The sequence below is a fragment of the Macrosteles quadrilineatus genome, unplaced genomic scaffold, assembly GCF_028750875.1.
Source record: "Macrosteles quadrilineatus isolate MER2022 unplaced genomic scaffold, UCM_ALF_1.0 Scaffold_5__1_contigs__length_97177068, whole genome shotgun sequence".
Classification (NCBI taxonomy): domain Eukaryota; kingdom Metazoa; phylum Arthropoda; class Insecta; order Hemiptera; family Cicadellidae; genus Macrosteles; species Macrosteles quadrilineatus.
This window is the reverse complement of record NW_026542598.1, coordinates 42,251,731-42,278,058: the sequence shown is the minus strand read 5'-3', so window position 1 is coordinate 42,278,058 and position 26,328 is coordinate 42,251,731. Positions and strand designations below refer to the sequence as shown.

At 35.2% G+C, this 26,328-nt stretch overlaps 2 protein-coding genes across 2 annotated transcripts; one reads left to right on the top strand and one right to left on the bottom strand.

Annotated features, from left to right (window-relative positions):
- Positions 1-8,945: 8,945 nt before the first annotated feature.
- Positions 8,946-11,664, bottom strand: LOC128995001 (T-complex protein 1 subunit epsilon). The gene has a single exon (XM_054419866.1). The coding sequence runs from the start codon at positions 11,503-11,505 to the stop codon at positions 9,880-9,882; it is 1,626 nt and encodes a 541-aa protein (XP_054275841.1). The 5' UTR covers positions 11,506-11,664; the 3' UTR covers positions 8,946-9,879.
- Positions 11,665-15,091: 3,427 nt separating this feature from the next.
- On the top strand, positions 15,092-25,675 carry LOC128994529 (ADP,ATP carrier protein 1-like). Its single transcript, XM_054419141.1, has 4 exons — positions 15,092-15,304; positions 22,777-23,038; positions 24,361-24,592; positions 25,128-25,675. Exons 1-4 carry the CDS (start codon positions 15,145-15,147, stop codon positions 25,368-25,370), a joined length of 897 nt encoding a protein of 298 aa, XP_054275116.1. The 5' UTR covers positions 15,092-15,144; the 3' UTR covers positions 25,371-25,675.
- The last annotated feature ends 653 nt before the right edge of the window (positions 25,676-26,328 follow it).

Sequence of the window (26,328 nt, the reverse complement as noted above, 5' to 3'; positions counted from 1 at the left end):
CGTTCAAATAAACATAGGTTTAGAGTTTGTACAAAATTTTCTTAAAATTGGATCATTTTTGCTTGAGTTATTGCACTAAGTGACATATATATATATATATATATATATATATATATATATATGCATTTGAACGGGTGTTGTTAGCCTCTGGGGACCTCAGAACGAAAAAGTAAATCGGTCCCAGGTCTAGGTCTTACCATGAGGCATACGGTAGTAGTTTATTCCCTATAGGGGAAATTCGCTAAAATTATAAATAATTATCATACTGCAACCCACTGGTAATTTTGTTATGTGAATGACTAAACAAAATGTTTAACAGGAGAGGGATACTTTTTAACTTAAATATTTTGGATTAATATTCTACATTATCATTAGATGACAATGCATGAATATGTAGGTTCTAAATATCAAGTATATTTTTTTACACTGCAACCTCACAACCAACCAGCCCATTGCAGAGTACTGCCAGATGGTTGACACTCTGGAGGATGAGATACTGAACATCGATGGTGGCGTCACTGTTTGCGAGAATTTCATTGCAAGGTGGAATGGGAACACGGGTGATGTTTTCACCGTTTGTTGCCCCCTGGGAATGGAGAGGCAGTTCCTGGCATCTCTCTGGCATTGAAAGCCTTAGCCTACCGTATGGGGGACTGGCGAGTCTCTGAAGACTACTCTGCAAGCAACCATCAGTCTATCGTCTTCCAGAAACACACTGAGCCACCTCAGTGCACCTGTCCTGAATTTGTCCGGCCACTTTTCAGGGTTACATAACAAATTAAACTGTTGGGGACATTGGAATTTCCTAATTTTGTGCCACTTGGACAATGCGTCCCCCTTTCTTCAACATTTGACCACTCGATGCTAATGATTTCCACCCATGCTGCCAGCCGAACCCAGTTTACTGCTGGACAACTAAGATTACGTAACTCAGGAGAATATGGATTTGACTCCAACGAGCAGCGCAGCATTCCAGAAACTGGCCTGAAGCTAATGCTAGATTGGCAGAGCACCAGGCCACGCTCCATCACAACCTACGGCAATGGAACGCCACCTCAATTGCCGTAACTGCTGTCATCGACATGTTGTTCTAAAGTACCCAGCGTGACCAGCATTGGAATTCCCTATATAGCCTATGGGAAATTCACTAATGCCACACCTATCAAATAGCATAGGAACCAAACAAAAAAATCATAACTTCTTGATCAGCATTGTACGTGTTATTAAATTTACGGAAAGTAAATAAAAGAAACTTCTTATAACACTTAAAACATATATTTACGCTTATACTGTTACTCACAAGACGGTAAATATACAAAAAAGATGGTAAGTGGTGATCAATTTCTAATCAGACCCAATTCTTTTATTTACTTTCCGTAAAAAAATCATACAATTGTTTTGAATAATTTATAGGCCCCAAAACTTAATAATCATTATGATAATAATATTAATAATAAATAATATAACAGGGAATAATTATAATAATCTATAAACTTACAGGGAACAATATGGGTTTACCTGTAACATCCCTTTTCCAGCAGTCCTACTTTATTGATTTTTACAATTGATGTGACATTTCATAGCTTGGTAGGTACTTTCGTATTATACAGAGGCCACTAATTTTACAGCGCACTGCGGTGGTTAGGTTAGGTTGGGTTATCATACATTTGTTTTTTTTTGTAGGACTTTTCACGTTTTGTTATGAATTAAGTGATGGCAGATTAGTCGTAAAAAAATTATGATATAACCCAACCTAAGATAACCACCGCAGCGCACCGTATTTGGGTGGACTCCCTGTTATCTGAACTCCTAGGGACCGAGGCAAGTCCGGATAACGGGTTTTCCGGTTAAGCTGACGTCCCCAAAAACTCATTAAAACGGACCGTTTACGGTGATATTCAACTTAAATTTAGGACAGCATTGTATTTAGACATGTGATAACTGTTCTCAAATCTTTCCCACGAGAACAGTCGTTTCAGTACCGGCTACTTCCTGCCGATCTAGTCCAGTTAAACCAATGTCCTGATAAAAATTGTCCGGTTAAAGAGATGTCATTTCTGTCGAGTGTAGTCCGGTTAAAAGGTGTCTGGAAAAGAGGGAGTCAACTGTACTGTTACACACACTTAATATTACACTTAATATTAATTGGGCTATTTGAGGAATCTGAGTAATAGGCCTACAGTCGGGAAATCTGAGAAATATAGTTGGGAAATCTGTGATTATAATTAATGTGAAAAATTAAAATTGAGTCCCCTCCCAAAGTTATTTTTTGTACCACACCCCTGGCTAACTCTCACTGTCAATACCGGTAACGAATTGCCAGCAACTGCGATCACCCAAAACACAGCACTGATTCGCAAGCGAGTTTGGCAAAACCGCTGCTAATATCAACCATGTTCAAAGTTACCAGCGAGCGTTTAATCGTAAGCGTGAAGCTAAAGCAAAATGCTAGGAAAGTGATCACACAGGGTTTGGGGTTCGTCAGCACTTGGACGACAAGTTCAGGTGTTTCATTTGTTCAACTAAACGGTTCAGATGAGGGTAGGCTACTATCAATAAGTTTAATCTTTTTATCACTATGGTAGGCTTAGGCCTAACAGGTTCACCACTACAGTAATGGTAGCCTATTATTTATCCCATTACATAAAATTATGCCAACCACAACTACTTACTATGATATTGCTGTGTACAGGTATTGCCAATCTATGTTATTCCCTAATTGCTAATAGAAGTTGGGAATTTCTTTCACGTAAACTGATGCCTAGAAGTGTGTGACCTGTCACAAGCTGGGCAAGGTAATATTTAATTATGGAATATATTAAATGGTTGCTTAGTAGGCCTAAGGCATATTATGTTAAAGAAACACAATTAGGCTAAATACAACTTATCGAGGACCTACCATTTAGGCTACAAAAACAAAATAGCCTAGACCTATGCAAGTTATCTTACCAATTGGCTATTAACAGATATTTCTTTTGCTAAACTTCATCCGGCATAAGTACACCATTGATCCAATGCAAACCCTTATTAAAAATTAACAATAGGTACTACTTAGAATCGCTTATTTAGACCCAGCAGGAATAATCAGCAAACGACTCATTTTCTCTTTTCCCCATCCATCAGTAAGTTTACAGTATAATAATATCAGGATCAAGTTTAATATGAAACATGTAGGCTATGTAGCCTATATATTCATGGTGATACAAGCCAGTTTAAAACCAAGAAATAGGTAATGTGGAAATCTGTGGTAAATTTTTTTGAAACTCTCGTCACATGAATTTTTATCAACTTAGGTGAATTACGGACGCTTAAAGCCTGCGCCTACTGTAAGGTTCCATAAAGGGATCCCTATACCTAACCTATGCTATTTTCCCAACTTAACTTATAGCTTTTTAATCAGTTAGTATAGTGCCTGCATTGTTTAAATCCAAATTAAGCTCCAACTATCGATGCTAAAGCCAAATTAAATTGGATTCAAAGAGAAGGGTACAGTTCCACAGAGAATCTGCAATACTTATCATTGGATTAAATATCAATACACCCTAAATCGATTAAGTTATAATTCGATTCAATATTAATATTGCATCAAATTTAATTTTCCTACAGTCACCTGACAAAGTTGCCTTCCTTGCTCTGATTATAGCACAGAAAGCTGCTTAGGATTACTACATCTAACTTGCCACACTTTTTTTTGTTGCCACACACCAGTAGCCTATTCCAACCAAACAACACAAAACAGCGTGTACGCTTGAAAATAAGTGGGCAACACTTACAAATATTGCGATTACGATCAGCTAGTGCAGCGTGCATATTTTTCCCATTTCGTTCAATTTTTGGATTTGATTTAACATAACATAAAACGCAGAGGATACGTCCAGTAACCGGACGTGGATTAGGCATCCGGCAGTTACTGTCCTAACCTAGCCAACCAAACTTGCTGAGAATGTAAAAATCTAATGAAGGTAAAATTCTGTTCATAAAATAAAATTATAAATGCTAAAAATTCTAACTAAAGATGAACAGTTAAGAAGAAAATTGCATTCTAAGCAAAATCTTTGACAAAAAGTTAAAGTTACCAATGGGATTCGAGCCAGGGACCTCTTGCATATCAGCCGAGCACTCTATCCACTACACCACGAACACCGATGGCAGTACATCGTATCGTTGTGGAAATGGCGTTCCCGGCCCCCACAACCCGGTGTCGTCACTGCCGGACGCCTAATCTATGTCCGGTTACCGGATGCGTATCCTCTGTGAACCTAAAAACGTGTGGCACAGTGATTGAAAGACTAATCATTTATGCTTTATAGCCTAGTTACTGTAGGAAATATATAATGTGTAATGTGTATGCAAACTGCCTTTCATGCACTCGAAATACTTTCCATACTCGCCTATAGCTAGTGCCAAAACATTTCCCAAATAACTATTTCCCATAGGCCTATGATTTAAATAACCCCCACCGCAGAAAACCTGCAGATTAAGTGAATTTCCATTTGCCTGATTGGATTTACTCTTAAATAGCTCCTTAAAATATCACAATTAAGTTACAGTATTCCCTATTTAAATAACATTGGTTTAGTGAGTCTACTTAGGTTTGCTGCAATCAGGAGGGTACGGTAAAACTAAAAAAGTGTTTTGTATGTTTATTCTCCATGAGTAGGCCTAATAAATATTTTTTATTTATGTAGTTTTTTAAATTTTCTCTGTAACCTTTATGCTTATAATAACGCTTTAGTATAAACTTAGGCCTACTAAATTGTTTGTAAATAAAATTGTATGTTTCAGAGTCAATAAAGGAAAAACCCCAATTTCACCCAATAAAACCCCCATAACCCCTGTACGGTACCCATAGTTTGATCATGCTGGTTCGTGAACTCGTTCGAATAGATGCATACCATAGCCTATTTCATCAAAGTGGATCATTTTTGCCTTGAGTTATCGTGTTAACGGACACACATAAAAATTAATTTGAACGAATGGTGTTTTTGGCCTCTAGGGACCTCAGAATGACAAAGCAAATCGGTCCGGGTGCATGTCTCAGGTCTTACCATGAGTACTACAGCATTTTGATAATTCCGTATAATGGGAAATTTGCTTCAAAAATAGGCTTAAAATAACAAAAACATTTAACTTAAAATAGCCTAATAAAGTTGTTTCTTTTTGATCATTTTTGTAAATTTTTATGTCTAAAAAAGAAAGAAATTACTACATTTCGGAACCCTAAGTTGATTTATAAGGTCTAGTCTCATAACTAATCATATCAACAAGTTTTGGTTATTGTTTCTGTATGTTTAAGTTAACTTTCATAAAATATAGCCTATTTTGTTTTTGATTCAATAACTTACTTAGTGAAGTTAGGCCTAGTTTCATTTACAAAACATCAATAAAAACTCTAATTCACTTAACTCAGATAGATGTTTACATTAATTTAACAGCAATACAAACTTACACAGCAATACAGTTTATAACTCGTTTCAATGTTTAAATTGGGAACATTTTTGGCTGCACTTTAGCATCTGTCCTACACTCATTCGAATGCAAATTATCAATAGGCCTATATTGATTATTTTATTCGGTTAATTAAGTAGGTTAGGCTAACCAAACTTGATATATCAAATGAAGTACGGTACCGGTACATAAGAAATAATTGATATATTCATTTGAATTAGTGTAGGACAGATATTTTAACTTACTTAAGTGCAGGGCTGTACTTTACTTGACGTCCTACACTCATTCGATTGTTTTTTCGATTCGATATTTTCATTCGATTGTTTCATTCGATATATCGTTTGGTTAGTTAGGTTAGGTTAACCTTACCTAACTAACCAAACGATATATCGAATGAAGCAATCGATTAATCGATATATAGATCGATATTTTCATTCGAATGAGTGTAGGACGTCAAGTAAAGTGCAGCCAAGTGCAGCAACAATTTTTAGTAGGTACTTAGAGATATAAGTTTTTAAACCGAATAATAATCGCTACAAAAGTTATCAATATTACAACCGAATAAGATAAGTTATAAATCACATTTACAGGTCCTCTGCGGAACTGTAAGTTAACTCACCCTAACCAAAGAGAGTTTTAAACTAACTTTTGCATTTCAACCGATTAAAATATAAATTGCATTCGTAGGTCCTTTGCGGAACTTAAGTTAACTTACCCTACCGTACCCAAAGAGAGTTTTAAACTAACTTATCCATTTCAACCGATTACGATATAAATTGCATTCACAGGTCCTCTGCGGAACTTAAAGTTAACTTACCCTACCCAAAGAGAGTTTTAACTTAAACTAACTTATGCATTTCAACCGATTAAGATATCAATTGCATTTGTAAGTCCTTTAAGGAACTGTAAGTTAACTTACTCTACCCAAAGAGAGTTTTAAACTAATTCATGTATTTCAACCAATTAAGATATAAATTGCATTCGCAGGTCCTCTGCGGAACTGTAAGTTAACTAAAGAAATAAACCCTACCCAAAGAGAATTTTACTACCTATGCTTATTAGTCTTAGGGAGGCTGAGTAGGCCTAGGTCTAGATGGACTTAAAAGTAAAACAAACCCCTAAACCTTCATCAATCACTCAGAGAGCTCTTACCTACCTACCGGATAACAGCAGACAACCAAGATCTGACAAAAAGAAAAATGTTTGAAAAGGCAATAACTTACTAATAGACCTAGTGTGCTGTAATGTTAATATTGAAAATTAACATAATGAATAGCTCCAACTCAGTTAAAATTTTTAGCGAGGTTAAGATAACAGTAACAGTACCTACACTAAGCAACCCAACGTCTGTGGTCACTGGTCTTACAACAATAACATAACCTACAAAACGACCATACCATGGCTACTGACGACACTGACTGACACTGTACTCGTACTGTAACGACTTCAACTTGTAAAAACTTAAAAAAATTAACTATTATTTTCATCGATTTCATTTCAATAAACTTATGTGGATATCTTTTAAATTCCCCATTTCTTTTAGTAGACCAATTGTTATTTTTTTAGAAACCGTGGAATGAAAGATTTCTTAAGCAGACCTGTATACTCCATGGACAGAAGAAACAAGAGACTTTGGTCGTTCTCTGTGTCTCAAATATACGACAAAATTGTTGCTTGTAAAATGTAAACAAAAAATAGAAGAAGAAGGTAGCTCTTAATGTTATTCTTATGGGGGAAAATTAAAATGGTTTTTTTAAGATTTTATAATTATTACAGAATAAATATTCTTCAACAACTGATATTCTCAAGATATTATGCTATAAAATCTTTGTGCAACACTTCAAGTTGGATATACATAGTATTTCTAAGGCTATTGCGTCCCAAAGAGATGCATTTTGTCATGTATGAGAATTCACTTCGTTCATTCAATTAGTTTAAAATATTTAAAAACCTCAGGCTTTATTCAAATTATAGTAATATTTTGTAATAAATTTAATAACCTTACAGAAAATGTAGGCCTACCTTAAATTATGTGACAATTTTGGTGACACGTATTCTAAATTACTGTTTTCCTCTTTCTGCGGAATAGGCTAAGTAAAAAATGATTACATCTAAATAAAAATCTTCAGTTGGCACAAGTATTGTTAATCATTAGAGTGCCAGGCGAGAAATAAAAGTAACGCTCAAAAAATGCCGATGATTTTTCCCGAAGGTCGCGCTAAAAATGCCGAGCGCGATCTGGCGATTTTTAGGTTAAAATTTTGTAAAAATCTAATTTCGACATTTCGACCAACGAAAATCGATGTATCGCATCTAGTAACTTTCGACTCAATGTTAATATATGGGTTAAAAGAATCCGAGTATCCATTCGGTTGTTATGACAACTGTTCGATCATTACGAAACGTCCGGTCAGCCGGACGTTGGCACTTTTGGCTCGTTCTAAAAACGTCCGGTCGGCCGGACGTCGGCACTTTTGGCTCGTTTTAAAAACGTCCGGTTCTCCGGACGTTGGCACTCAAAGGGTTAATTGTGACATTCACCAACATTTATTACTGAAAGAATGTATATTAGGTAGGCTACTCATAGTTGCTACGCTCATCATGGCTTTCACATATAGAGTTTTCTGTACTAATTTGAACTTAATATATGTTTTCTCTCTTGTATTTTAGTTTAAAAACTCATTACCTATATGAGTTGATTGATAAAAGTTTTCATATTGATTGTAACCTTTAAATTGTTTTATCTTTCAGGGATAATATTTTTATTATTGTTGTGTTCTTTGTAAATAACATTTTAAATATATTTCGGTAACAATAAAACTTGTTTTATTTAGTCTTCACCTACCTTCCAGTTTTTTAAGTCCTTTAGTGAAAAAGTAAAAAATATTTGGCTGAAATTTAACTGCAGTAAAAAGTTGGTGAGTTGACGGGGTTTGAACCCAGGACCTCAGGGACCAAAGTCCTGCGCTGTAACCACTAGACCAGCTTGTTCCCTTGCTAAAGAGTGGCATAGTTCTTCTGTCTAATAGACTTACCAGTGACAAAGCACTGGGTAGTACCAGTGACAAAGCACTGGGTAGTATCAATAGTCAATGGTAGTATGTTAAGCTTGTGTTTACTCCCCATACAGATACAGCAATAAAATCCTTAGTTTCCAATATCCAGGTAAAAACTGTAATCCATGTTTGATCTCTTACATAAAATTCAAGGTAGCGACAGTTTGGTTGTAGCTTCTAAAACTATCATACATGATAAGGAAAATAGGAAAGATAAGTTATTCTTTAGTACGGTTAACTTAAATATTTTTTAACAGTTTTTTTAACACTAGCCTACGGGCAAAAATCTATGGCAATGGTTAGCCGGGAACCCACTTGCAGCCAAAGAGAGAAAGACCCCTGCTAAATTTAAAAAAGCGAGGCTGACTTTAGGCTCTGATTCGTATCAAAGTGGCATTCCTTGCATTCCAAATATCTGTCGAGGTAAAAGATTCATAAAAACATTTTATAAAGCAACATCTTTATTATTAAAGTGCATTCTCATAATTATACGTAAACATCTTTTATAGGTTAGTATCATTAAGTAAACAAAGCTTTTCAGTTAAAACACATCATATTTTGTTCTGAATTGAAGCAAGAGTTAAATCCTCCACAAGTGTAATAAACATAATAAAACAAAACTTTTCAATGTGCACAATAAAATTGTTAGGTAGCCTACAATCATTGAAACATCAAATTTGACCAATAGTATAAAAATTCACTCCCAGCATTGAATTCTATTTAAAACAAAAACCTTAAATTAAAAGCTGGATCTATTGATGAAGGTTAATAAATAATTGCATCTTAACATTCAGTAGGCTAAGCTGGACTGTGTAGGCCTAATAAATCATGCTTAAAAGATTACTTGCAGGAATGTGAAAAGAAAAATTTACATACACCTTCATTAAGTCATTGAGTTTAGTTTTAAACACTTTTCATAGCCTAGGCCTATAAGTAAAAAAGTTTAGTTTTCATTTTCAAGTCTAAGATAAAAACTAATAGGCTAAGTTAGCCTAGTTAAAATAGATGTAGCCTAAATTGTTAATTTTTTTGCACATATTGAAACACTCCCATAATCAAATTAGCCAACTTAGCTAAATTTAAATGGGAACAACAAAATATAACTCTGAAACAGCCTTTGATGTCTTAAACCATGAAAAATTAATTATGGCCAGTAATGAAATAACAAAAAAATAACTTTAAATCTTTAGTAAGTTAGGCCAAAGATATCTAGGCTAGGCCTACTTAGTTTATCGCAAGTTTTACAGCAAAACATAAGTTACATACCGGTGCAAACTAGAAAATTAATAGGGCCTACAGAAGGTTACAAAATTAATTATAGCTAAAAGAACTTGTAGGCTAGCTTTAAAAAAAGGAGTAATCTTACATCAAGTATTTACATATTGTCGTTTGGTGAGCGGATGTCATCAATCTTGAGAATCATTTTCACCAACTGTGTTGCAAGAAGTAACTGTTGCTTCTTGCTGTGCAGAGTTTCGATGACATGTTGCTCCTTCATGTCACTTGTTCCTTTCAGCATACAGTCAATGCCAAGGGCAGGGTTCTTCTCTTGAATTTGTCTTGCCTTTACCTCAGTCAGAGTATGAATTGGAGAAAGACCAGAATTCTCGGCCAGCGCCAATGGAATGCACTCCAAAGCTTCTGAAAACGCCCTGAATGCGTACTGCTCCAATGAAGATATCTTGTCGGCTTCCTTAGAAGTAGCGATAGCACACGAGATTTCAGCGGCACCTCCTCCATACACAACACGATTATCTTGAACAAGATTCCTGACAACACACAGAGCATCGTGAAGACTTCTCTTAGCTTCTTCAATGATCATCTTGTTACCTCCGCGAATGAATATGGTTACCGCTCTTGAGTTTTTACATTCTTCAATAACCAGCATACGATCTTTTGTTGTTCCAAAGCTCATTTCACGAACCAGTCCCGCGTGCCCCAACTTGTCTGGTGAGAGTTCCTCAAATCTAGGAACAATACGACCACCTGTAGCAATGGCGATCAACTCAATTTCTGGTCCTCCGACCCAGCGTACAGCTGGCAACTCCTTTTGCAACAATAGATGGTTAGCCTCGTCATCAAAACCCCACTGACAAATAGCCAATGTTGCACCAGCACCTTTAACTTGATCAACCATTTCAGTAAACTTTTCAGCTTCATATTGACGAAGAGCTTTGTAGTCTTCAACAGATGTTACATCCAGCTTATGCTTGGTCTTAGGCTTTGGGGGCTCAAACGGACAGGTGAGAATAGCAAGTTTAACGTCTTTTAATACTTTGGGCATCTGAGGATGCGAGAAGTCTTTGTCTACGACGACGCCTTTAACAAGCATTGTATCTTCAAGACGGCCACCTACTTTTCCTTGGACTTTAATAAGTTCAAAATTCACATCTCTTTTCTGCAGATCAGCCACTGCCATTACAGCTTCCACTGCAATTTCTGCCATTTGCCGATGACATTTGTTCACAATCTTTGAGCCAAGAGTAGTCATGGCAGTTTGAATCAAAGGCTCCAGGTTAGACTGCTCAACAGGAAAACTATCTGCAATTTCATCTAAATGCTTAACTGCACATTGTGCTGCTAATTCGAAACCATCAGCGATACGGATGGGATGTATTCCTTTGTCAAGAAGTACTTCTGCCTGGTCCAAGAGGGCACCGGCTAGTACCACAACTCCTGTGGTACCATCTCCTATTTCATCATCTTGAGATTGAGATAACTGAACCATTAATTTGGCAATTTCATGGTCGACGTCCATTTGCTTCAGAATTGTGGCTCCATCGTTTGTGACCGTGACATCACCATCAGGCGAAACCATCATTTTGTCAAGTCCTTTAGGTCCTAGTGAGGTTTTTAAGGTATTAGCAATAGATCTACCAGCTAAAATATGAGACTTTATAGCATCATTACCGGTTAATCGCTTTTGCCTGTCTTGATCCTTGATAATAATGAATGGTCGTCCATACTCATCAAAGGCGATTGACCCGGGGAAACTTGCCATTTTAACAAAAATAAATAAATTAACTTGTTTGGATTTCACAAACAAAATAAATATTAACTCACTTCAAATAATTATACTGCTTCATTAAACTTAAAATGTTATTGGTGCTTACACTTCGGTGTTAACCTTAACTTAACTTCACTGAAACCACGAGACCCGGAGACCCACAAAACAAGAAAGAAGAAAGAAGTGGGAAGGGAAGGCAGTGTTGCCACCGCGTTGTTGCGATTTTACCCTAAAGGCGGGCTAAAATTACCCTAAATTACCCTAAATCTACTTTGAGTTACCCTAAAAATTACCCTAAATGTTAATATTTGTGTTTAATGCTATAAAACATTGTTAAAATCATATAAATCTTACATAAGGTGGTTAATTATACTAAATGAAGTTCCAATATCAATCAATTAACGTAAAATTATACTCAATTCTAAAAAAAACCACCCGAAAGAAGAACAAAATGTTGATTTTGATCAGCTCTATCGACTATCGTGTATAACGAAAAATATCGAATCAAGAACTATCGTATTTTTTTACTGTATCGACCCATTACTACTGTTTTTGGACAATCATATCTTTAAAATACAGTACAGTACCACCACATTTCTTGAAACAATTTGTAAAATAATCCAGTTTAATTCAATTCAATCACATAATTAAATATCAAACCCAGTAATGAATAATATTTCATATTTTATTAGGCCTATAACTTGTTATAGAATCAAATACATTCTAAAACAGATAGTTCCGAACTATTGAGAAGATCGATTAGGATAACGTATGAAAAATTCATCATAGCAATCGATTTAAACCGGTTGAATCGAATATGATGGTTTGGCCATAGTATGTAATGAACGTTTTTTGCCAAATTTTGAAGTTTTTTTCATTTTTTTAGTAAAATTTCCATTGTTATGCTAACTTTTAGTTTTACCCTATAATTACCCTAAATCTACCATTACCCTAAACTTTACCCTAAGACCAGTAAATTACCCTAAAAAAGGGTAATTACCCTAAAAGTGGCAACACTGCAAGGGAGTGAGCGAGGAGAGGGACAGACAGTCAGACAGAGACAGACGAGAGAGCAAGAGCTTTGCAGTGCACTAGAGCTCCAAAAATGGTGTTTAGGTTAAACAAGAAGAAGAACATTAGTAGTAAAATCAAAGAAAAATAACTGTTTAGTCACGGCCACCTTTAACTACAGTACAGGCCGCGGCCCTGTAGAAATAAAATGCGAATTAATTAGCTGATGTCACCTGTCTGCCATGTTATCTTATGTGACGTCTGTCACTAAACATTAAACAACACCACTTGCAACGTTGCCAATTCTACCAGACCGCGGCCTGGTGGCCGTGATTGGCAATGTCGCAAATGGTGTTGTTTAGTGACAGACGTCCAATAAGATAACATGGCATGGCAGACAGGTGACAATCAGCTCATTAATTCGCACTTTATTGATTTATGTAAACAAATTTATGATCATAAATTTATTAAAATATTGAAAATAAAACATACAGAATTGAAAATCAAAACAATATGAATAAGTCAATATTGTCATAGTCCAGTAACCAATCATTGAGGGTACTCTGTAAAAGCATTGTTGTTGTTGTTCCTTTGTTGTTGTTATTTTTCTCATGTTAATTTTGTGATCTATTTTGTTTGTATTCTTGTTATTAATATATTCATTGTTATATTTTGTTATTGTTATATTTTTTATACATTGTTATATTTTTCTAAAACATAAATATCCATTGTTTTGCCATGTATTAATTAGTTTTAAATATTGTTTTCTACTCCTCTGTTAATTATTAAATTTGTATTCCTATTTGTAGCTACTCAATGTAAAATGGTGTTTGCCGTTGGTGTTCAATAAATAAACAAATAAATAGATAAACATAAACGGGGGTTTTATCTAAACAGGCCTATTGAATAGGTATACATATCCGCATGCACTTGAGCAAGTGAAGTAACTGACTGGGGCTCATTTCATAAATAACTACAAGTTACAACTTGTAAACAACTACTTGTAATTTCCATTAGATTTGCATTGGGCGATCAGCTGATTTTCTTGCGGTGTCGTGTCAGCGGTGACATTATCATTTGTACTTTGCCCTCTTGGTCTTGAATTCTTCCTCTAATTTAAAATACTATTGAATATCGCGTGTGATTTAAATTGTAGTTTGTCATTTAAAATAAGTTTGCTATTGTCATTTGTTGTGCTTTGTACATTTCAGATTCTTCCAGGGTGTTCAATTTATTGCCTTTTGTACATGTATAAAGGATTTCCATGTAAACGATAGGGGCTTTATGGTTTATCATTTAGGCTATTGTCAATCAAAAGAGAATCTCAGAAGAAAACCTGCAAAAACACAGCACAATAACTGCGAACTTTTACAAACGTTAACAACAAACCCAAGATACTCGAAAACCCCAAATAATAATAAGATCAATACACAATACAAATCCTTCTCCCCCTATATCTTTAGGTTGCGCAAGATTCCGTACGCTAGGTTCACTAGTAAAGGGTTACTGAGCAGACAAATTAAACAAACTCCTTTGTTTTGTATTCATTCATCAATTCATTTATCACTGTGGATCAGCTGTTTAAAGAGTTCCAATCATCGATCTCTATTATTATTAATAATAGAGATCGATGGTTCCAATTAATTCACTTAGAAGATAGAGTAGAGGGTAACTTTAATTCCCTATTTTGTTTCTTGTTTTTATTTACTTATCTTAAAACTACTTTTACAAAATAAAACATTCTTCGTCAATTAAAGCTTTAAGTTCGGTTTCATAACCAAAGAGAAAGCAAAATCATAAAATCTACTTTAAAATAATAGAGATAAAAGAATTCGGTATCACTAGAAAATGAAACACACGCTTGGATTTTTAGAATAAGTATAACATGAAATTATAAAATTTTAAGCTATTGGTTCTACATACATTTAATGTATAGTTTCGTATGACGATAAATTGAAGACAAATAAACGGTATCAGCATTTCTGACACATACTTTCTCCCATAAGTTTGTCAACAATCTTTATCATTTGTAAGCGGTGAGAGTAAATATACGGAAATGGGATTTGTACAATTTTGTTCAGAATTCAAAGGACTATAACATACTAAATTGTTATCAAAATCGTTCGGGCCATTTTTGAGAAAATTCGATTTTTCCGGGTTTTTATGGGAAAATCACCATTAAAAATTGAAATTTCAAAAAAATGAAAAAAAACGCCTGGAGATAGCATGGATTAGAGCCTCCATACCAAATTTCATCGAAATCTGATGAACACACACACACACACATACATCACTTCGAAAACCACTTTTTGGGTTAAGGGGGTCCAAAACGAATATATCCACTCAAAGCTCAAACTCGAAAATTTTGATGAAAACAATACTTTCTCCATATACTGTGGTATATGGGGAGAAAGTAAAAATTATACTTTTTATAGTACTCTTTAATGCCTGCACACAATATTGCTAAAGCATGTGTATGACGTACTATCGATCTGAATTTCTATTGGTTGGAACTGTATGACGTTGCAGACGATTTCCTTCTCATGCGGCTTGTCGCTCTCGCTCGCTCTTCGTTCTTTCTTTCCCGTTTAGCAAGCCCTCGCGTAAAGACCGATATTCGAGATGGCTTCAACAGACCCTATGTCATTTGCCAAAGACTTTTTGGCAGGAGGAATTTCAGCCGCAGTTTCAAAAACTGTCGTTGCTCCCATTGAACGAGTGAAGCTATTACTTCAAGTACAAGCCGTCTCTAAACAAATCGCAGCTGACAAGCAATATAAGGGTAAGTTGGCCTGTGTGGCCATTTTGTCATCCTTGACCTGCCATAGGCGTTCCCATCCAATATTAATTTCTGCACTTATTCTATGTTATTTAAATATTGCTTGCATCCCATGATCCGTGTATGCCTTAAGCTTAGGCCACTAACACCTAGATAAAAATAATATGCTATCCGATACGTTTTAGCAAAATGAAAGTGGTTATTAGTATGCTAGCAGAAGCCTAATCAATTGATCACGTGCCCTAGTTTGCAGCCTCTTTAAATTCAAATTGATCTCCGAACATAATCCTACCTTTAATCCTAGTCTTGAGGTTCTGGAATTGCTGTTTTTTCTAATCTCAGTAGCCTTCCCTTGTTCTAAATAGCGGAATAGGCCTAGTCAAAGTATTTTTTATTTCCAAATTTTTACTAATTTGATTGAAATATATAAAACAATTTCTTAGCTTGTATCTTTAAAATACAAACTGGCCTTAATAATGCCTATGTATTCTCTCTTAAAATAACATGAATCTCAGACCCAACAAGTTCAATAAGGCTTAATCAAATCTAGGCCTGAATCAACATTTTTTTAACCCTGCTCTGGCAGCTAAAAATCTCTGTACCGGCAGGCCATTTTCTAGCCTACTGAATGTAAGTTAAATTGGTTTAGAGCTGTATAAATTGTGTTCTACCATACACAGGCAACTTGTATATATATAAACTTATTAACTTGCAGTAGGCCTAGGCTATATTTTGTTTTTTAGGACATTAACTTACAAGGAACAAATGGGTACACTTCCATCCTATGTTGGCACAAACAACCGAATGAAAATATCGATCGATTATTCGATATATCGTTTGGTTAGTTAGGTGAATAATCAATATTACTCATTCAGTTGTTTGTGCCAACAGATATAGATGTGTAGCCTACCCAAATAAAAAGAAAATGGGCCTGTAACACATTTCCTAAGTTAGAGGCTAGGGAAAAATAGGCCTAGCCTACAAGATTTATTTATCCCAAGGATACGCGTCCGGTAACCGAACGTGGATTAAGCGTCTGGCAGTGACGTCACCGAGTTGTGGGGGCACAGAACACCAAATTGATTTTTAAGTCTAATTTAAGTTATGACTTGTTTACGATTTAAACCTATTCATATTATTTAATAATTATAACTAACTTAAAGATATTCAACCAAAAAATATTTGCAATTAACTTCTAGGCCTATTAAGTTAAGTACCTACCTACTGTTGATATGGTAACTACATAGAAATATTAAGTAGCCTATAAAATTCATGGCTTCTTCCATTTTTATTATTCTTAAATACCTATTGTGGAAAAAACTAAGGGTACCTACCGGTACCTAACTTAAAATAAAGAAAAGGCTTTGATAGGCTGTAAGAAAGGGGATTAACCCCGTACCCACGGTGCTCATCTATGCAGACACTCTGTTCACATTACACTTAGTCGACCAGTTGGTGTGAACAGAGTTGAACAGTAGCATGAGCATCGATTTACAAATTCCTTTCCCAGCTGATGTGAGCTAGGCGATGACCGGTAGGGCTGACTTCCAAGAAACACCGTTAACCTATAAGCCACACACCCTATCGGTAATCAGCCAATGAGAAGGGCTAATGAAGAAGATGGAGGGGTGACGAGTCTTGGAGCTGGAGGATCTGAAGGAAAACATCGGGTCAATCCATGTCAAGTGATCAAATACCAATTACCTCACCATTTTTTACAGGATTGATCTTTTTACATTAGATACATCTATGCAAAAGAAGCTTAAATATGAAAAAAAAAATTTTTATCTCATCTCGTTTTTTTGTTATTTTATTTTAAAGTTCCAAAAAAAGCGTGGTTTTGCGCTTTAAGGGATTTACGTTTTATTTAATATCTCAAGAAAGAATAAAGATAGAAAGGTAAAACAAAAACCATTCTTTTCAGGATTAAATTAGCTTTAATTTGATATACAACATGACAGTATTTAAAGTATTTAAAATTTCAACCCCCCAAACTCAAAATTTCAAAAGCCAATCCCAAAAAACGCATATGATTAAAAATTTTCAAAAAAATACCATTGATCCTTAATGTTATTAATAATTTATGTCCAAAAATTCAAGTTGGGATCTCAATGGGATCCATATTAAAATAATTTTTTTGTATAAGCCTGGAATGTAAATAGACAAGTCGTAGGCTACAGGGCTAATAGTTACATTCATTAGCTACAAAAATGTCTAAGTAACATAACATACAATAAAAAGCTAACAGTCTATAGGCCAAACCAGTTGTACAATACAAGTACAGTAAGCCTAAAGTGTCTAAAATTTGGTAACTTCACTTTTTAAATAAGATATCAATTGAAATAAATGGACTGCTACCGAGTCGTGAATCGAGCATTCTGATATTATTACAAAGCTTGTATACTTAATTTCTCCTTTCTCATTGTATAAACAGCAAATGGATGCACAGTATCTCAGAGATTACTATTCCAGTGGAAAGACTGTGCCTCGTCTTGGACCACAAAAGAGTAGTTTTCTGAAAAGTCCAAACTTACAACTGCTTCATCCTCTTGAATGTTTTCTTTCAAATCTTTGTAGTACTTGGATTGCTGACGGGATATGAATGAATGCTTCGTTAGTTCAACAAGCTGTTAAAAAAAACTGTCCACAAATTCTACAGTCTTGCAAAATGTCTCAAATGTACACCTATCCACAGAAACCCATTAATTGTATGTGATGGTCTCTATCATCCCCTCTTCAAAGTGGTTCAGAAGTACTTCTTTTAGTTTTAATACTCCTGGACACTTTACACATTTGTTTAGGTAGGCTAGCAGTCAGAGGTATTTTCTTGGCACATTATTTGTGAAAAACATTGTTTGTAATCGCCAAGATCAGTAGCTTCATCAATCTTCACCTCTTTCAGCTTTCCTCCAACAATCATTCATTTTACATTCTGTTGCATTGTGCACACGCAAACAGAGTGAGTTCCATTTCCCCCAGCCAAGATACAGTTCTTCGGTCTTAAATCAGCGAACTTTGAGAAACCAATTTTCACAGCTGATTCTGTTTTTTTAACAGTTCAAAGTATTCTTTTAAATTTAATAAAACCAGTCTCTTTTGCACATGTTCTTTCTATCCATTTACTTTCATCGCTACAAAATCATTCTTGCCTGGTATAATTCGACTCACATCATCAGAGTTGTAAAAAGCTTTGACTTAATCTACAACCTTCTGGTCCAAAGTTTTTCCTGGCTTTGGGTCTGGACATGACATTTTTCCCTTTTCTTTAACTAACGATTTAGCTCTTCTGGCCATCCTGTTACTGACACCAAACTCGATTTCAATTTTTTTACAGTCCAACTTTTAGGTAATGTTGTAAGTCTCAAGAACTCTCACTTTTTTTTGTAGTTTTCTGAAATTTTTCTTACAATGTCATTCTGAATCATTTCTGAATCTGGGTTAACTTGCTCTTCATCCTCATAGAAGCTTGTATCAAAGGAAATTGATATCTTATTTAAAAAGTGAAGTTACCAAATTTTAGACACTTTAGGCTTACTGTACTTGTATTGTACAACTGGTTAGGCCTATAGACTGTTAGCTTTTTATTGTATGTTATGTTACTTAGACATTTTTGTAGCTAATGAATGTAACTATTAGCCCTGTAGCATACGACTTGTCTATTTACATTGCAGGCTTATACAAAAAAATTATTTTAATATGGATCCCATTGAGATCCCAACTTGAATTTTTGGACATAAATTATTAATAATATTAAGGATCCATGGTATTTTTTTGAAAATTTTTAATCATATGCGTTTTTTGGGATTGGCTATTGAAATTTTGAGTTCGGGGGGTTGAAATTTTAATTACTTTAAATACTGTCATGTTGTATATCAAATTAAAGCTAATTTAATCCTGAAAAGAATGGTTTTTGTTTTACCTTTCTATCTTTATTCTTTCTTGAGATATTAAATAAAACGTAAATCCCTTAAAGCGCAAAACCGCGCTTTTTTTGGAACTTTAAAGTGAGATTACAAAAAAACCAAAGGAGATAAAAATATTTTTTTTCTAAATTTTTAATTGGTTTTATGTGTATATTAAATAAACCAAAAACTAACAAGAAAGAAAAACATAAGGGAAAATTTTATTTTTTATTTTGATCACTTGATATGGAATGACCCCATCGAGGAGATCACCACGGGCCACCGGAGAAAGAAGATCGGGAGTTTGGGAGTGCGTGTATCGGTGTGTGTGCTTCTGGGACAATAGACAGTATGTAGAAAGAATAAAATATCTAACTAAAACTTTGTCAAACATAAAAGTCATATAATTTGTCAGTAACTAATTCTTTTATATTTTCAATTGATTTTCTTTTCTTGTAAATTTAACGTTGTAAATTTATTTATCTTATTATTGTTGATTTTTGCCTTTTCTAAGTTTTCTTTTGCTGTTGTAACACTTAGTTACTTTAGTTGTTTTTTCTAAATTTAAATTTTTGTTCATTACACGTTGAGTAACACCCTTAAGCAGTCTTATGTCTCATTAACCTAACACCTCTTCACTAAGCTAAGCGAGTGTAACATTTAGGAAACTTAAACTTAAAGTGAGGCATGGGACTCGCATGGTGGAGGCGCCGGGTAATGTGAACAGAGTGTCTGCATAGATGAGCACCGTGGGTACGGGGTTAATCCCCTTTCTTACAAGGCATAACTCATTGTTTTGTTAATTTAACCCTCCGAGTGTTATTTGTCGCTGCAGCAACTCACAAACACTTTTTACGGCAAAGGCTCTATGACTGACAAAATCGAATTGAACTGGATCGAGTTAGGTATAGTTTTATTTGACAGATTCAGAGCTTTCTCCGGAGGTCTGTCTCTAAGCGCTATTCATTTTAGTTCCGAAAATATTGTAGCAGACAGCTGACGTGCGTATTTGTAAACAACTTGGTTAACCTCAGACCGATGACTGATGTGTTTTATTACGTTTATCATTGTTTTAGTGTTTAAAATCAAAAGTAGTGATATACGTGGTGCATTAAGAAGATTTAAGTGATTTTGAAGGGCTGGTTGATGATCCTGAAGAAGTAGGTAGTGATATTGATGTAAATTATCAGCCAGATAATCGGCCTATGGTTAGGCTATGCATTCTTAGATAAACACTATGTACTGAAATCTATTTTTTGCCCATAACTTATTTATTTGCAAATCTACTTCCTTATATTATTATATATTTGTAATCCTCATAAAATTTAGAACAAAGTGGCTATTTTCAAATATTTATAGGCCTATAATTTATACAATTTCATTGAGCGCGAACTTATTTTTTTTTTGAAAATTTTCCAAAATATTTTGTTTTTACCTAAAAATTTTTTTTGAAACAATAATGTTCCTTAGCCTATGTTCTATGTATAATATTGAAGCCCATGATTTTCCAATAACTTACCACAACATTTAAAAACACTAAATGTTTAAATTTTTTCCATTTGACTGGATTGAGAAAATAGATAACAAAGGTTCTCGTAATCAGCTGATTCATCCCTTCAAGGTTTATGTCACCAGACAGGCGTACGTAGGGATGTTGCGATACCACTGTCTTTCCGATATTTGGTATCGATACCGTATCGCAAAAAAGTATCGATACCGGCTCAGTATCGGAACTAAAGTATCGATACCGTCAGTATCGTATCCATTCGATACCAGTGAAGTCATATTTTGATTTCAGTACAGTGCAGCCAATATAGGATTCGAATTCAAGCTGCTAAAAACTACCTAAATATGTAAAACGATAAAATTAACCAAACATAGCTAACCTTTGTTTTCAATTTTACCTTTAAAGTAAAAGTTCAAGTAGGCCTAATCTTACCTTATGTTCTTCTAGGCCTATATAATTTATCTTTTCAATAGACAATGAATTACCAACGTAGGGGAACACATTCGTGTGTACCATCAGCCTAAATAAAAAAACTTTTATTTTGTTAAATAACTTTAAGTGCCATCTTTTTAGTTTATTTATTTGATGTTAAATAGTCGACGGTTTCATTTTATTTGCCTAACACAACGTTGCTAACATTGACTTGTAATAAAAATAACTCTGCACCCAAACCCGGTATAACTTATATAGTCAATGGTTTTACTTATAGTTATGTAAAGTGCTATGCTATGAATGAATAGTGAATCATAATTTACTCAAACCACATATCAGACAAGCTAGATAAAAAAAAAATTATTTGGGTTAAAGTTTGTTTCTTTTTTGGGTCACTGTTGCTCCAGCCCTGGAAAATAGCCGCAGAAGGCACGAGCGTGGCCATTTTACTCAGATTTGTCAGAAATTACCTTCCGATACTTACGATACAATACTGGCCTCTTGGTATCGGTACCAAGTAAATATCGGAACAACCGATACCGATACGATACCAGCGGTATCGCAATAAAAGTATCGATACCTACTGGTATCGATAGTATCGCAACATCCCTAGGCGTACGGTATTTGAGTTTTCAGTCGTTTTCACTCGTCAAGTGTTATGGTCTTGAATTGGCCCCCACGGATGCAATGCAAGATTAAGTCTGATACCTCTATATTTACCTCATTACCTCCTCCTTTGCTTGACCAAATGTATTGGATAAGCAGTGTCAAAAGAACAATTATTATAATATATTTACAGACTATTTACAGACTTCCGTGATGGAGTTCTCAGTAAGCTGCAATAAGTTAATTGCTATTAATTCAAATTCTAGAGCTCTTTTTTCTATCTACTAACTTTGGCTAACCCCTAAGTTAGCGAATAAAAAAATTAAAAAAACTTGTGTGATGGGCTCAAGTGTAGTTAGTGCGCTATCAGGTGGTCAGGGTCATTGTTTACTATCAATTAAAGATTACACAACAATGTGTAGCCATTAGGCCTATTAACTGCTTTGAGTGAAAAATTGATGAATTTAAATTGTAATTTAACTTCAGAATATTGTGTCTCAGCGAGCGTATGCTAAAATGAAAGTATGAAGGCTTTTGCATTTTTGTTGGATTATAAATCTTAAGTTATTGATAAATATAGGATAAATTAAACACTTTCTTTTCTTAAAATTTTAATGCAAAAGTGTTAAAAAGGCTCTTAAGCTAAATTAGTTTGGCAGAAAAGTCAATGTACAGAATACATTTACCCCTTTAGTTTTTAATGTGAATTAGGTACTGTAGTTGAACATTTTCAAAGATTTGTAAAAAAAAACTTAGTTTAAATGTACGGTAGTTAAGATAATTTTTCAAAAACTTAGAAGCTAATATCAAAACGTCTTGTTTCCAAAACGAATGTCAACAATAGAGAAGTTTACAAAAATTAGGTCTATTTAATATTACAACTTCTAGAAACTAAATATTGTGCACTATTTTTAATAATCAACAACCATATAAAGTTTAAACCTGAGAGAGGAATATTAGAGCTTATTGTATGCAAAATATGCCCCGTAGCAAACCTGAAGATATATTAATGTTAAGTCTATTTTCAGGTATTATCGACTGCTTTGTTCGAATCCCCAAAGAGCAAGGGTTCGTCTCATTCTGGCGTGGAAACATGGCCAACGTGATCAGGTACTTCCCCACGCAAGCCCTCAACTTTGCGTTCAAGGATGTGTACAAACAGGTGTTCTTGGGAGGAGTTGACAAGAAGACACAGTTCTGGCGTTACTTTGCCGGTAACCTGGCCTCTGGTGGAGCTGCCGGAGCCACCTCCCTTTGCTTTGTCTACCCCCTCGACTTCGCTCGTACAAGGTAAAGGAAACCAACAAGTAGAAATTTGTTATTTTCTCAGTAGGCTTAGGCCTAATCTATTGTTGTATTACAAAGTACATTAGCCTTTATTTCAATTGCAACAACAATGGGTAGTTAAAGTACAACACCGCGTGTTGAATCCACAATGTTGCAATCAACTTTTTTTTTATCATGTTGATCCACCATAGCAATATTTACGATTTGACTGGGATGGATTGGATTCAATTCTGTAATGAATGACAATACACATAATGTATTATTTCTATTTAATCCTGTGGTTGGGCTATGTAAGGTTAGTTTTTTATAGGTAGGTTAGTTAGACTACGATTGAATACATTTAATGATAATATTATCATTAAAAAGAAAGAAGAAAGAAAAGAAAGAAGAGCTGTCATTAATTGATACAATTGGAAATTCCATTGGGTTTTGTCCAATATTTTTCATAAAATACATATTGGAGTCGGATATCAAAAGTTATGCCTAACAGCGTAGGATACAAAATACCCTCTTCTGTTCCATTTATCCCATGGTCTGCGCATCGACTTGAGCCGGTGACACACTATCTCCGGTTTAGCGGGATGCGTTTTTACCGCATTGACATTGCCCTGACATCGCATTGACAGTTGTTAGGCCTAGATTGATTTAAATTGCATAAAACGTGTCCGTGTCGAACATGCTGAACGTGCGCAGCGAAACAGGACAGTGTCTCATTTAACTGCATGTATTTATCCTTTCATCCCGTCGTCCCGTTCTACCGCAGCACCTTGCAGTGCATCCCGTCGACACGCCGCAACCGCATCAATGTGCCATCTCCCATTAAAACCCATGAGTTTGAATCATCCCGCCAAACGGATCCCGTTTAACCGGACCGGCGAAACCGGATAGTGTGTCACCGGCCTCTCCATCTCCTATTCCTTTATACCCTAATTCATTAATTTTCTTCTGCCATTTATCAAATCTATCATTCTCTTCTCTACAACCTTTTACCTTGTTTATAACCTCATATGGACAACAATAAGAATTTCCATAATGAAGGATTGTTTTAGCTTTTGCCCTATACAGTAGGCCTACTGTTTGTGAGCAATTTTTAAAACATAATTTATGACATGATTTATATTTTGATTATGCTAAACCAATATTTATTATTTCTCATATTTAAGTAGGCCTAATGAATTGGGAATATTTAGGACGTGGTTAGTTATGCTTGTTAAAGTTAAAACTTGAGCACTAAGTCAAGTGCCCTTAGATTCCTTGTTAGATTAAAATTATTGCCATACTTTCTCAGCTTATTGATTTTAAAGAACTTGTAATTCTAATTAAAGGTTAGCCGCTGACGTCGGTAAGAGCGCTGAACGTGAATTCTCTGGACTTGGTAACTGCCTTGCCAAGACCTTCAAGTCAGACGGCCTCATCGGTCTGTACAGAGGGTTCGGCGTCAGTGTACAAGGAATCATCATCTACAGAGCTGCCTACTTTGGCTTCTTCGACACAGCCAAGGGAATGCTTCCCGACCCCAAGAACACACCATTCTTAGTCTCATGGGCCATCGCTCAGGTTTGTTTAAATTATACTTATTTCTGTTCATTAAGAACTCAGTGTTATTTAATGCTGTGGTGTGGTATTTGTGCCCCCTTTTGTAGCCCCCTGTGCATAATTAATATTTTTGGTGGTACAAATAATCTTAAATTTGATTATACTTCTTGGTTAACATGTTGTTTCTGGAAATTAGTTAGAAAACAGGTTGTAAATGAAAAAGATTTTGTAAATTTTGCTTCTGCAACTTAATTTTCTGGTTAACTATTGTTACGGACTATAATTTCTTGGCATTTTCTTATACATAACTTAGGTAGGTTTTGTAAATTTTTTATGTGATCAAAGCAATTGACAAAATTACTAGCCTATTATTAATTTCAAGCTCCAGAGCCTTGATTAATAAATTTTCATATATAAAATGGTTAATTGACTTTTAGTGCAATTGGACCTCGTCGACAAGTTTCGTAAATTTGGCGAGGCCAAGCTGTTGTAATATCATTAGTATATTTGATTTTTAAAAGTATGGCAAAAGTATTATTTGCTTGTCTGTCCACAGTTTGTGACGACGTTCGCCGGTATCATGTCCTACCCATTCGACACAGTCAGACGGCGCATGATGATGCAGTCCGGTCGCCCCAAGGCAGAACAGGCCTACAAGAACACCATGGACTGCTGGAGCAAGATCGGCAAGCAGGAGGGTCCCGGCGCTTTCTTCAAGGGAGCTTTCTCCAACGTGTTGCGTGGTACCGGTGGCGCTCTCGTGCTAGTGTTCTACGATGAGCTCAAAGCTCTCATGTAGACAGTAGCTGTATAGTAGTCATAGGATCATCCGACATTCCGGCCGCTGATAGGCTGCATTTAATAACGTTTCATCGGACAGATCATTCCGCGCACTGGCATTCAGACGAATAGGCTAGAAACGTTATTCCTCAAAAGTATTCCATTTATGTGTAAATGTATATTCGCTGAATTATACATGTTGAAAAAATATATGTTGAAAATAGTGTTAACTTATTTTGTGCCTTCAGCCTACTGTTTTTAATACTTTTGCTTTTACCTCCCTTTGTATTATTACATTATTAAATTGTTAATTTATCTCCCGAACATTTTGCTTTTGCTTGAGTTAACCCATGCACCATTTTTATTTGCTATCCCTTCCGCACCTGTTAAATCACAACTAGTCATTACAAATCCAATGGTCTGTTTTAAATCAAACTCAAACATGAACATAGATTTGTGTTGTTTTTTAAACCGGAAATTCCTTATGTTTTGGTTGTATTTCAAGTTAGTCATTTTTTAATAATAATTTATTCCCAGACTTCAACTTATGTGATATTACACAATTTCAGACAAACCAACTGGGATCTATTATTTACATGATTACATTTAATATACCTTTTTGACATAAGTTTTTAACTACAAAATAGGACAATTGTGCTTATTTTAATAGCCCCCATTGTATACTTCTTTTAAATTCACAAAGGAAATGTCATAAAGATAACCGACTTCCAACTCTCAGGCAGTCATCTTGTGTGTATTGTTTTCATTATGAGGTGACAGGTCCCCACTTAATGGTGATGGTAGAATCATGTATAACTTGCTTTGCTTATGAATGAAAGCCAGTCATTTATGTAACAAAGTAGTACGCATTACAAACTTATTTGGTTTATTTGGAGATCCAACCACACTTGATGATAAGCTGTGATTAAAACGTGCTCATAGAGATAGCTTAAAGAGGTTATAAGATAACAAGACCT